The 12,500-nt window shown below is 41.8% G+C and overlaps 1 protein-coding gene across 15 annotated transcripts in view; it reads left to right on the top strand.

Moving 5' to 3' along the window:
- Positions 1-12,500, top strand: part of CADPS (calcium dependent secretion activator) — a 2,296,269-nt gene that overhangs the window by 388,278 nt on the left and 1,895,491 nt on the right. For all 15 annotated transcript variants that reach the window (XM_044077436.1, XM_044077434.1, XM_044077437.1 and 12 more), the window contains exon 2: positions 4,915-5,028. In XM_044077436.1, coding sequence (XP_043933371.1) covers positions 4,915-5,028 — 114 coding nt within the window. The remainder of the gene's footprint in view (positions 1-4,914; positions 5,029-12,500) is intronic.

Below are 12,500 nucleotides of genomic sequence, written 5' to 3'. Positions count from 1 at the left end.
TGTTTAGCTTGTCACTAGTTCATCTACTACCATGTCTCTGGGATGTGGGAAGAAATCTGAGACCCCGACAACTACCTACTTGGACACAGAAAGACATGCAGATTCTACATAGAAAGATAGAGACTATTAGAACAAGCACTGAAGAACATCAAGCCGTTACACCATGGGTCACCCTCAGTCATATATACTACATTAAAATTAATCTAACGATTGTTTTTGTTACTACAATAATTAAAACAATAAGCACTATCTTACATATTTCAACACCTTAATGCATTTAAGAAGAAGCTGTATTTTAGTTTTAAAAGGAAATTGAGGCTTCTGTGTCATTTCTATGTCATTTTAAAATAGCTATGAGTGACACAGTGGCACAGCAGTTAGTGTTGCAGCCTCACAGCCTTCTGTGCAGAGTCTGCATGTCCTCCCTGTGTTCACGTGGGCTTCCTCCAGGTCCTCTGGTTTCCTCTCACATTCCAAAGACATGCAGTAGGTGTACTGGACACTCTAAATTGCCCATAGATGTGAGTGTGTGTGTGCATGTAGTGTGGAAGAAGTACTGTTGCAGGCTAGCTACCTGGCGGTGTAAACCTTGGCTTTAGATGATTGTCTGTGGTGAAGTGACACCCTGACCCCATGTGCAAAAAATGGGAAAAAAGGGGTTGTAGCTGAATGGATGGATGTATTTTAAAATAGCTACATCATCATCATACCAGATTCACTTGCCATGATTCAGTTTTACCTGAACTGAATATGTAGTTTAAATAAATATAATAAAATAGCAAATCTGATTCCAAAACACTGACACCCAATCTCTTAAATCTACCCTCAGTGAAATGCACTTAACCTCAAAGTGAAAGGAAATGAAGGCAAGATCTTCCTGAAATGATGGTTAGGTTTCATTTTGAAAGGCAGAAATGCACTTGACCACCACAACACAACACTAATCATGAGACACTTAACTCTCCTAAACAGTGTGCCACTCAGCCAAAGCCCCTAAGGCAAAACAGCATGCCCAATACACTAGTCATAGGTGACTCAATAGTGAGGTACACTGATGTCCCACTCACTAGGCTGAATAAGGAGAAAGTAACAGTCAGCTGCCTGTCAGGTGCCAGGATCTGCCACATAACGCACGCACTCAGGTCCCTCATCAACAGGTACAAATATGACTCTGTCATTGTACATGTGGGTGTGAATGACCTGAGATGTACCTCCCTGAACTACCTGAAAAGACATGGAGGAGCTCTCGGATTATGTAGCCCAGACGGGTATGACCCTAGCCCTGAGCAGCCTCCTACCATCATCCAGAATGATACCACAGTACAAGCAGAAAATGATTGATTTCAACAATTGGCTAAGTTTCTGGTGTCATTCTAAGGGAATCCAGTATCTGTCTGCCTGGGATGACATGGTTGACAGACCTAGATGCTTTGCCAGAGATGGCCTGCATCTTTCACCCGTGGGCTTCCGGGATACTGGCCAAGGCTTTTGCCACCCGTATAGTACCTTTTTATATGGTGTTCCAAAGATCAAATTACTACCATAACAGCTACAAACAAATGCAATCTGAGGGTCATGCTGCTCAGCGCTATAAGTATAAATCTCAAAATGCAATTGCTCAAAATACTTCTTAAAATGGAGAACATCGACATTTGTGCTGTAACAGAGACCTGGTTCAAGGCAGCATATAGCACCCATACACTACCAGGCTATAACTCATTCCATACCTTTCGGCCTCAGAACCTGGACTGAAGCTCCAAAGGTGGTGGTGTTTCCATATTCATAAAGATGTGCACACCTCCAGACTGGTAGCCCAACATGATGCATCAGAGATACTTCAGGTGAAGCTAACATTGGGTAAGACAGCGTTTCAGGTCATGTAGCCTGCTATAAATCCCCAACCATGTCCCAAGACTCACATTCCATGTTCCTAAGCACCCTGGAGAATATTAGGGTCCAACCTAATACTTTCATACTGGGTGACTTCAACTACCCCTCCATTAACTGGGAAAACTACTCGTGTACCAATACACTTGCCCAACATTCCTGGAATTCATTAATTCCAATGCCCTGGACCAGCTCAGTCTTATCCCCACTAGAGGTAGCAACATCTTTGACCTGGTCATTACTAACATGGGTGACTGTTGCTCTGTACCAATAGTCAACTCCTCCCTGGTTAGATCCGACCACAAACTAATCACCTTGGAAACCCCCCCACCCCCCGCAAAGGTAACCACCATGAAAAACTTCTCCAAAGCTAACTCTGGGCTCCTAAAAACAGAGGTGGCTAACTTCATGGCACCCATGCAACTGGACAACAGCTACATGACTGCTGAATCACACACTAATGCCTTGTATGAACACGTACACAAATGCAAAGATCTCGCCATACCCAATAGAACCAAGACACTCTCCTCCAAAAAAAGGAAGCCAATCTGGTGGTCCCCTGTCATAAATTAACTACAACAGAAGGAGGAAACTGATGAGAAATAAGGTGAAGTCCCAAGACTGGAAAAACACCCTTATCAGCCTCAACAAAAAGTTGAGATTCCTCATCAAATCCTCTAAAGCTAGCTATGAAAACAGAATTGCAGCAGATAGTAAAGACAACCACAAGTCCTTCTATAGTTATGTAAAGAATCTCCATGGCAATACCCAGATTTTCTCAGAGCTCTTGCACAATGGCACCTCCTATACAGAGCCAACAGATATTGCCAGTATACTGGCTGACAGATTCAGTGCCAACTTTACCCCTCTCTCCCCTATCAAAGGACTGATCACAATATCAGTAGATTGCCAGGCACCCAGTATTACTGCTGCACAGGTTAAAACAGCACTGTCCAAGGTAAAGAATACAGCTTCTATGGGGCCTGACAATATCCCTGGCAGTGTTCTACATGAACTACAGAGTGAACTGGCACCTCACCTGTGTGCCCTATTCAATCACAGCCTCACCTCAGGCTTTGTCCCTACTAGATGGCGCACTGCTACAGTCATCCCTCTCCACAAAGGAGGAGTGATTACAGATCCTGGGAACTATCACCTCATTAGCCTGACAAGTCTGATATGCAAAGCCATGGAACCCATCATCATGGCCCTAATAAACAAAGATATAGGGGAACCTCCAAACTTTGGATCCAACACAGTTTGATTTTGTGAAGGGTAGATCATGCCTGCTCAACCCAGTTGACTTCTTTGAGTCAGTCACCCAAGCTGTTGATGAAGGCAAGGTGGCTCATACAGCCTACCTTGATCTGGCCAAGGCCTTTGATACAATTCCCCACTCAGGAATCATAGAAAAACTCACTAAGCTAAGCATCAACCCCTATATCACTAGGTGGGTTGCAAATTGGCTCATAGATAGAACCCACAGTGTGAAAGTAGCTGACTCCAAGTCAGACTGTCGACCAGTCATGAGTGGAGTCCCACAGTGTTTGGTCCTGGGTCCTCTCGTGTTTGGTATCTACTTCTCTGAAGTCCAGGCCAACACGATGGGACTCTGGCTGACAAAAGTTTGCAGATAATTGCAAGTTGGGAGCCATAATTAACTCCACAAGTGATGTTGACATCCTACAGAAAGGCTTCACTGAGATGAATGACTGGTGTCAGAACCATGGCCTTAAGCTCAATGCCAAAAAAATGTGTCATCATTCCCTTTGGGAAAAACCCGGTTCCCATGAATTACCACATCGAGGGTAGTCCACTGAACACAGACAGTGTCATAAGAGATCTGGGAACACAGGTTGACAGCCACCTCTCTTTTGACCACCACATTGCTACTGTGGTCAGAAAGTCCTTCTATGTGGCACATCTCATTACTAAGGGTTTTGCATCCAGGAAGAAAGAGGTCATTGTCTCCCTCTACTCTTCCCTCATTAGGCCACTCATTGATTACAATGCCCCATTTGGCATGTACTTCACTAGACACCTACAACAACTGGAGAAGCCACAAAAATACCTCACAAAGAGGATCTTAGGCCTTAAACACTTGTCCTATATAGAAAGACTCAAAAAACTCCAACTATTCTCTGTCTCATATAACCTACTTAGAGGCGATCTCTACTTGACTTACAAAGCCATGTCTGACCCAGCTCTGTTAGAAATGCTACATCTAAAGAAATCCCAATCCCTCCATACTACACGCTCCAGAGATCTCAACCTCATTACCACAAATAACAGAACAAGCTGGAGGGACAGGTTTATAACCCACAGTCTGCCCATGTGATGGAATATAAGACTTCCCCACACATGTCAAGTGGAGCACCTCACTGGCCCTCTTCAAGAGAAATCTAGATGAGTGGATGAGAAATAGAAAATTCACCCCGGGGATCACTCCAGTGGCTCTACTTGACAGATGCACTGGGAACTAAGGTCAGTGGCATGATGCCAGTATAATCCTATGGGCTAGGCTTGTAAAGGCTCCAGTCCCATTAGCCTAGTACACACCTATGAACCTATGAACCTTAATGCTTTTGTTTTGGCTTCAGAATGTTGTGATTCTCTCTTCTATAGTACTTTACATTCAGTAGATAATTAATATCAGCTGTACTTAGCAAGCAACTTATTTCAGCTTTATGAATAAAAAGTATAAAATTAGAACTGAATCCACAGTCAGGAAATTGTTGAAATTGTTTAACCATTATTTAATTTCATTAATTGGTATCACTGATTCATTTGCTACTGCTTTATTAATTTATTTTAAATGTTATAGCATCAAGTGTTGTTACATAGGGCCATTTATTTTAATTTATAGTTGCATGGTGTTTATATTAGTTAATATATTGTGCACTATTTGTGAGTAAATACCTTGTTAGTAATGGCATCTGATCACACTGTTCAGAATTAGCATAATCCAAAGTCATATCTTGCAAGATTTAAGTTTCAGCAATCTGATTCTTTGCTTTCTTTTTACAGATAAGTAAGCAGCAACTTCAGACCATCAAAGATCGGTTCCAGGCTTTTCTTAATGGGGAAACACAGATCGTAGCAGATGAGGCTTTTATAAATGCTGTACAAAGCTACTTTGAGGTAAGACTTTAGTGCTGATTTGCATATTGTATAGAACTCTTAAGACTGCAAAATATCAGTTCTATCACATTTCTCATATAATGTTTTTCAGGTATAAAGATAATGTAAGCTCAGGTATAAAACATCAGACGTGTCTTTTCTTTAGTGCCTTCTGTATTTGAACCTTTACATTAGTTTTTTTTCTGTAGTAGCCTTGCTGGCTATGTTCTGCCTCATCTGGAAGACATACAGAGGAGACCATAGTCTTATGTCAGTTATGTCTGAATACAGTGGGCTAGTAAAGGCAAACAGTATTGTGTATTGATAGTGCACAACAGGACATGGGTGGACAGGGCTAGGAAGACAGTGGAAGCCACAGATATTTTCTGGACACTAGGGTACCCCAGTGGCCACCAAGGTGAGCGATAGTAAGTGTGGACCTGTGTATGTATACAGCTCGGGTAGGTAACATTCAGTGATCCACAAGGGTATGTAGGTGAGAGGTGGCTTCCCATTTGGCATTGTAGGGGTCTCACATGGCTGCATTGATGACAAAGGATTCTGAGCTATGTCTGGCTAGAGTCATGACATGTTTTTTCCAGACAGTTACAGCAAGACAGTGGCTGATAGCCTAGTGATCCATCTCATCTTGTATCCTCCTCACTCCTTATATAAGACTCCACATGAGAATGCCACATTATATCATCAGACCTCTTTGGAACCAGGCATCAGATTTTATAGTGATGAGTATTTCTTAATCTGTAAAAATGGAACTTCCTTCCTGTTAGCTTGCTAAAGCTGTGCTCTGTGCTTGTTTTGTACCACAACAGCTGCTGCATGCTCTTCAGATTTGGCTGAGGAGTCCACTTCAGTAATACCTTGGTACAAGAGCATCTGGTCTCAGAAACTTCTCTGTACACATCTGAAGAAAATGAAAGCAGTGTGCATGGCCTAGATAATCCTTTAAGGACTTGTTCCTTCTAGTTCACCTTGAGATCAGTACAGACAACAGTGGTGTTATGTGGTACATCATCAAGCAAGGAGAAAACAGATATTTTCTTTCCTGCTAAGACACTTTTTATGTCTGGGAATATGCCATTTAGTGCAATTTTCACCTCTGTGGTACATCTCCCAGGACTACAGAACCAATGGACACAGTCTCTTATCAGGGAGCTAACTGGCTTATGAATGGAAACTGGATCTAAAGAATTTCCAAGACAATGTGCAAAATTGTTTTCTCCCTAGTTCTTTGAGATACAGTTTGGAGAACAGATGCCTACTCATTCTTGGAGAATAGATGCCTTCTAATTCTCAGTGACTAAAACTTTATGCCTTTCCAACATTCCTTCACATCCAGGCAGTACTGCTCAAGGTAAAACAGAACAAATCCACCCTGATAGCAAATTTGTCTTGGGGAGGATGGACATAGTCCACTTTTTTGACAAAACATGAAGGCCCTTGCATCTACAAATGTGCTTGCTAACTTAGAGGCAAGGCAAGGTATTGCATCAAATCTTCTAGAAAATGACGCTTACAGCTTAAGTGGAAGAACTGTGATTGCTAATAGTTATTCTTGAGCTAATAAAGTCCTAAACATTCTAAAAGAAGCCAGAAGATCTAGCACAATGAAACAGAAAAGGTAAGAGTCTTAGATAGGGTTGCCACCTTCCTTCATGGCTAAAACCGGAGCAAAGCCACGCCCCTCGCGTCACCAGTAACCCCGCCAACCATAACCCCATCTCCTGCCAATATACCTCCTATTTTGTGATGTCGCAACAGCATCACTCAATGGGAACACCCTCTTTTTTCATTCCCACTGCCTGCTTTTGGCTGATTTACTATGCTTTTCTGTAAAAAAAGTATAGTAAATCAGCCGATTTACAAACTCTGATAGTCTGTTTCCTTTTTGAAACAGAATACCGGAGTTTGTACAGTGTTTTTCGGACTACCGGAGAATCAGTTTGATTTCCTGATAGTCTGGAAAAAAACGGAGGGGTGGCAAGCCTAGTCTTAGACTACCATAGGTGGACTAATCTGAATGAGTTGTCCAATTCCTGATAACATGGATTATGTAAACCATTTATGTAAAATTATTTTAGCATATTTTTGCTCCCAAAGTGCATGCCTCTGCAATTTCTGCATGTGTAATAGCCTTTACAAAAGTCGGTAGTCCATCTGTTGAAACATTCTTAAAAGCTGTCCTCTGTGTGAAGGCCTGCAAGAAGAGATTCCATGCATCCCTGAGATATGAACTTCGTTTTTAAAAAAGTTACTTTCACTTCAACCAGCTGCATTTGTTGTAGCTGCTGTACCCTTAGGCATGAAGATTATTTATAAGCCTTGATGTGTAAGATGCCCTAGCCTGGCTTTCATAAAAAATGATATCTCTGAAGACTAAACCATCTTTCATGCCCAATGGAGTCTCAGTGATTTCTCATAGCCACTTCTTCAGCTTCCAGTTTTCTATCCAGACTATCAAAATGAAAGTAAACATCTGTTACATGCACACTGGATTTGCATAAACAGCTGAAATATTATAATACAAGATCTCACCTTTTGAGAAAAACACATAATATGTTTTTGTAAAAAAGGAAAGAAAGCCAGCATATTACTAGAAAAACCTTGTGAGTGTGGTTTGCCCAGTATATTGATTTTTCCTGTTTAGTACAACAATCTTTTTTAAGAATACTGTTGAAGTACATTCCAGTAGGACAGCAAAAACTTCATCATTTTACTTTATAAATGCTTCTTTATAAGGTGTGCTAGAGACTTCCAAATGGACAGCTTATCAGACCTCAAACAAAGCATAACCCAGCTCTCTTCCTAGGTGCCATCCAAATGGTGGGGTCAGCGGTACCTTCCTCTCCCCAAGATAAGTAAGACAACAGCAGCCCTCCATGCACCCTCCCCTCCACACACACACACACACACACACACACACACACACACACACACACACACACACACACACACACACACACACACACACACACACACACACACACACACACACACACACACACACACACACACACACACTATCTGCCTGGCTATTTTAAAGTGCTCAAGCTCTCAAGCTGATGCTGAAGCTTTGGTTGTCTGGGTTACATTCAGGTCTTCATTCCCTTACACCAAAGAACTGGGGATTTTCTTTGCATTAATTGTGGAAAGCAGTTTAGATCTGCTGCCCCCTTTTTAGTTAGAAGCTGTTATGCAGTATGCACAAAAAGAATAGTACAAGGTGAAGGATATGTGCACTGTCTCTAGAATCAATAGCAAATATGATTATCAGAAAGTAAAGAAAAACAGATAATACAACATTCTACTCTTGTGAATGTGACAAAAGTATTGCCACTGCACTGCTAGTGATTCTATGTACTTAAGCAGAGGCTAACAAACTTACTAGTTGGAGATATATATATATATATATATATATATATATATATATATATATATATATTATTTATTTATTTTTTTACAGAGGGGAAACTATTAATGATGGATAGGATGAATGCAGCTAGAAGAAGCAGCCATTGTATATTGTGCCCTTAAATCAGCGTTGAGTAATGGAGAGGTGAGTGAGCTTCTAACCAGGAGAAATTTCCAGATTTTTGGCTGTGAAGACTAGAAAGGTTCTGGTGCAGCATTTGAGGAAGTATCCTTGAAAATGACCTGCTCTGCAAGCATGAGACTAATAAGTACCATTGATGTAAATTCAGGAGCTGGTGAAGTACAGTGCCTCTAGCAGTATTGCTATGTGATTAACAGGGAGTGGGCTGGCTCTGTTCACTGTAACACAGTGCTGTTATGCCTTTTGAGAATTCATTATAGATCTGCATTTTTGGCACTTGGTGGAATACCTGACTGCAAATGCAGGCGGGGCCTACTCTAAGATGGGTAATGTCAACCCTGGTAAAAAGAAAAGAGACATTCTGATGTCTTTTCAGATGAGAATGTGGTAAATGATCATCTAGTCAATATCTTTGGAGGAGGATAAATAATGGGCCAGCCACAGGCTTCAGTATTTGGAATGTTTAATTGCTTACATGATTCCACTTATTGGGACAGTAATTGCCCACTTGCTAGGAGTGTTACTTGGTCTTTTCAATTTGTTGAAGACCATTGATTCATTTTTTTTCCAATATCAAGCTGAGACCTAGTTTTCTGAACCACTTTCACATGGTTTTGTAACAAGGTTAACATCACTGTATTAGGTGGCCATTCAGTGTACTACATAGCAGGTCATTTGCATAGGAAAACAGGTTGGGATGGGAGAGGATACAGTTGCAATTAGCCTGCAGATGTGATGAAGTAGGAAAAGTTAGGGGAGAAAGGTATAGAATAAAAGAACAAAGGCAGATGATGTCTATGACATATAGGTAAGCAGGACAGCACAGTATAACATGAACAGAGAAAGTTAGAGATGCAACCATGAAATGGAGGAGAAGCAGAAACTAGGGTGGAAGGAGAGAGTAGTGATAGGGGGGAAATGTAAACACAGAAGGTCAAGCAGGAACCAACACCAGATGTGAGAGACAGAGAGCTAAAGAGCACACCATTGGTCAGGTATTGTAAGAAGAGCACAGTAGGGATGAGGAGGAGCTTATCTTTACTAAGTAAGGGGAAGCAACCAATACAGACAGTGATGAAGATTGAGAATGGTGGAGGTGGAGCTCGATAGGGTACAGATAGGAGGGTTAGTGGCAAAGTCAGGTTGCAAAGGAAAGGAGATTGGGTGTGGGAAAGAGAAAAGAATTTTAGTGACAAAGGGAATTACAAGTTCAGGCAAGCAAGAAAGGATAAGCCTGATTTTGTTGAAACCAGTTTCCGGATTCAGGCTCATTAACATGTAGGAGACTATGACCAAGGTATTCACAAAAGGGGAGGGGTGGACACATGTGAGGCTGTGTCTAGGCACTGGTAATCTGACAGAGAAGACAGCTGAGGTGGCAACAAGCATGGTAAAGGTTGCAGGTTGACAATAAAATTCTTAGCAGTAAAATGCCATGTGACCAGACAGCACACAGACTAAGGAGTGAATCAGTGAATATAATGACTGACTGTGGCAGCAGACACATAAGACAGGCCTCAGACAGGAAAAAGGATGTGTGGGGACCTAGAATGACCAGTTCTATGCAGTAGGCAGATTCCATCTTTGCACAGAGAGTACAGCAGTGCTTAGTGGTAGAATGGAAATGTACACCTCAGTGTAGCTTTAAACTAAGAAGGCAGGGAAAGGGAGGAAGGGTGGCAGAAGTAAATGGGGTACATATCTAGGACTGAATGCAGAAGGAAAGAGGTGCAAAACATCGCATGAGAAAAAAAATGGTGACGTGGAGCATGCTGGGTACTTTTACTCTACAATGCAGTGAAGTTGTAGCTGGACTTGGATGTTCTTTGATCTGGACTTCACTGTGTTTTGTATGTGGAAGAATAGGAAGTTGAGCATCAGGCAGTGATGCAGAAGAAGTGGGTAGGTGAGCATTGCTGATGTCATAGAAACACTGACTAATGACAAGCGAGATGGGACTTGTAGGTGCCTAAGTATAGGATCAGAAACTAGGTAAGAGCTCTGGCAGTTATAATTGAGGAAAAGGAAGAGCTGGTTGGCTGATACAGTGTCATCCCCTTGCCACAGCAACTTAAAAGGATGAGTGAGAGACAGTTTGGAGGAAGATGGTAGTGCTCACAGGAGATCTTAACCTGTCAGAACAAACTGGCAGATTTCAAGATACAGCATACTGAGGGAGCAAGATCTGAGAGCTCTTAGTCCCTGATGGGTTCAGCCAGCTGTTTCAGAATGTACCAGAAGTCTGGAAGTGATTCTGCTGAGTGCATGGGATGTCATTGGTGTCTATTTTAAGGCTTCATTAGCCAACAATGCCCATGAAGTTGTGTGGTTTACAGTAGAAGAGAAGGGTAGGAATAGAAAGACAATGAGATGATGTGAGATGTTAGAAGAGAGGCATATGCTGTGCCGGGAGATGTGACGATGGATGATTCAAAAGACTGGGTGAAAATCAATGCTGTAAACAAGTTATAGAAGTGTCAGGGATGGAGAACTCAGGGCTGTTGACAAAGGGCAAGGAAGAGTAAAAACAGCACATCAGGAGAGCCTGTGTGGCTACATAGCAATGTGAAGCTAATAATCAGAGTTACAGATAGGACATAAAAATATGCAAAGAAGGAAGCTAACAAAAAAGCCACAGAGTTGAAATGTCATTAGCAGAAGTACAAAGAAAGGGAGAGGCAGAGGTATCTTCATTCATTTGGAATTCTGTTTGGAGTTCATTTAAATGTTCTTGTTAGACTGAACCATGAAAGATAGCAAAGGTGCTAATCTTAATTTGTCTACCTATGAAACGCTTGCTGAGTTGGCACATTTAACTCAAAAGTTGAATTAGTTCTTGGATGAGGCACAGCATTTGCACAGTTATAAATATTCTTTGGTTTCCAGACATTGTGATTCTGTTAGTAAGAGAGAGCAAAGTGACCAGATTGAGCAAAGATAGGAGGGAGATCACAGAAAAATAGGAGAAAACAGAGGTACTGAATGAATACGTTGCTTCACTCTTCACAGAGGAAGGTTGTGGGAGGATGCCAAGCTGATAGGAAAGTATAGCAGAATGGGGGAAATGGTGGACAGAATCCTGGACTGAGAGGGAGAAAGTTCGGAGGGAACAGGTTGCTCAGTGCCGTTAAGGAAGATAAAGCACAAGGAGCAGATGGACTACCTCTCAAAGATCTCTGAAATCTGGATAATATGTTGAAAGACCCCCTGAGAGATAGCTTTAACAGAACAATGACTAGTGCAGGTATGCCAGAGTGCTGGAACACACTAAGTTATGGCAGCCCTATACAAGGCAGGGGAACCTTGAAAAAAATCTAATGAATTACAAACCTGTTAGGTTAATGACAGTGGCCATAAAAGGCTTAGAGATAATCTTGAGGGGAAGGCTAAGAGCATTTCTAGAGGATAGCAATCTCCAGGACAGCAACCAATATGTTGATATTTAGAAGGAGCTATCAGTCAACCCTAATTCAGTTTTGTGATTGGGTTACATATGAACTTGATGGAGGGAGAACCATCAGATGTAGTCTGCTGGGATGTCACCGAGATTATTGACTTTGTGCCATACAGGAGACTTCTAGGAGAACTGGTGAGGTCAGCACTAAGGCTCAAGATGAGGAACTAGATAATTGTGGGATTGAATGGTAGGGTATGGGGGAGGGAGCTGTGGTAAGATGGATACTGTCAAATTTGGAAGGCTCCTATTATAAGACTGTTAGTGTCTGTCTAAGGTTCAGTACTCTTCAGTATGCTTCTCATGAGACATATCTAAGGGAAGAGAGTAGAGGATCAGCCTCTTTGCTGATGACACAAACGTAAATTCATCAGTGGAGGAAGGATAGAAAAGTCTAACAAAGGATTTGTAAAGGCTGGACAACTGGGCAGAAACATGGTAATTCACATTCAGTGCAAACAAATGCAA

This window comes from Protopterus annectens, chromosome 7.part0 (assembly GCF_019279795.1).
Source record: "Protopterus annectens isolate FY-2018-M chromosome 7.part0, PAN1.0, whole genome shotgun sequence".
NCBI lineage: Eukaryota > Metazoa > Chordata > Ceratodontiformes > Protopteridae > Protopterus > Protopterus annectens.
This window is presented reverse-complemented; position numbering and strand designations above follow the sequence as displayed.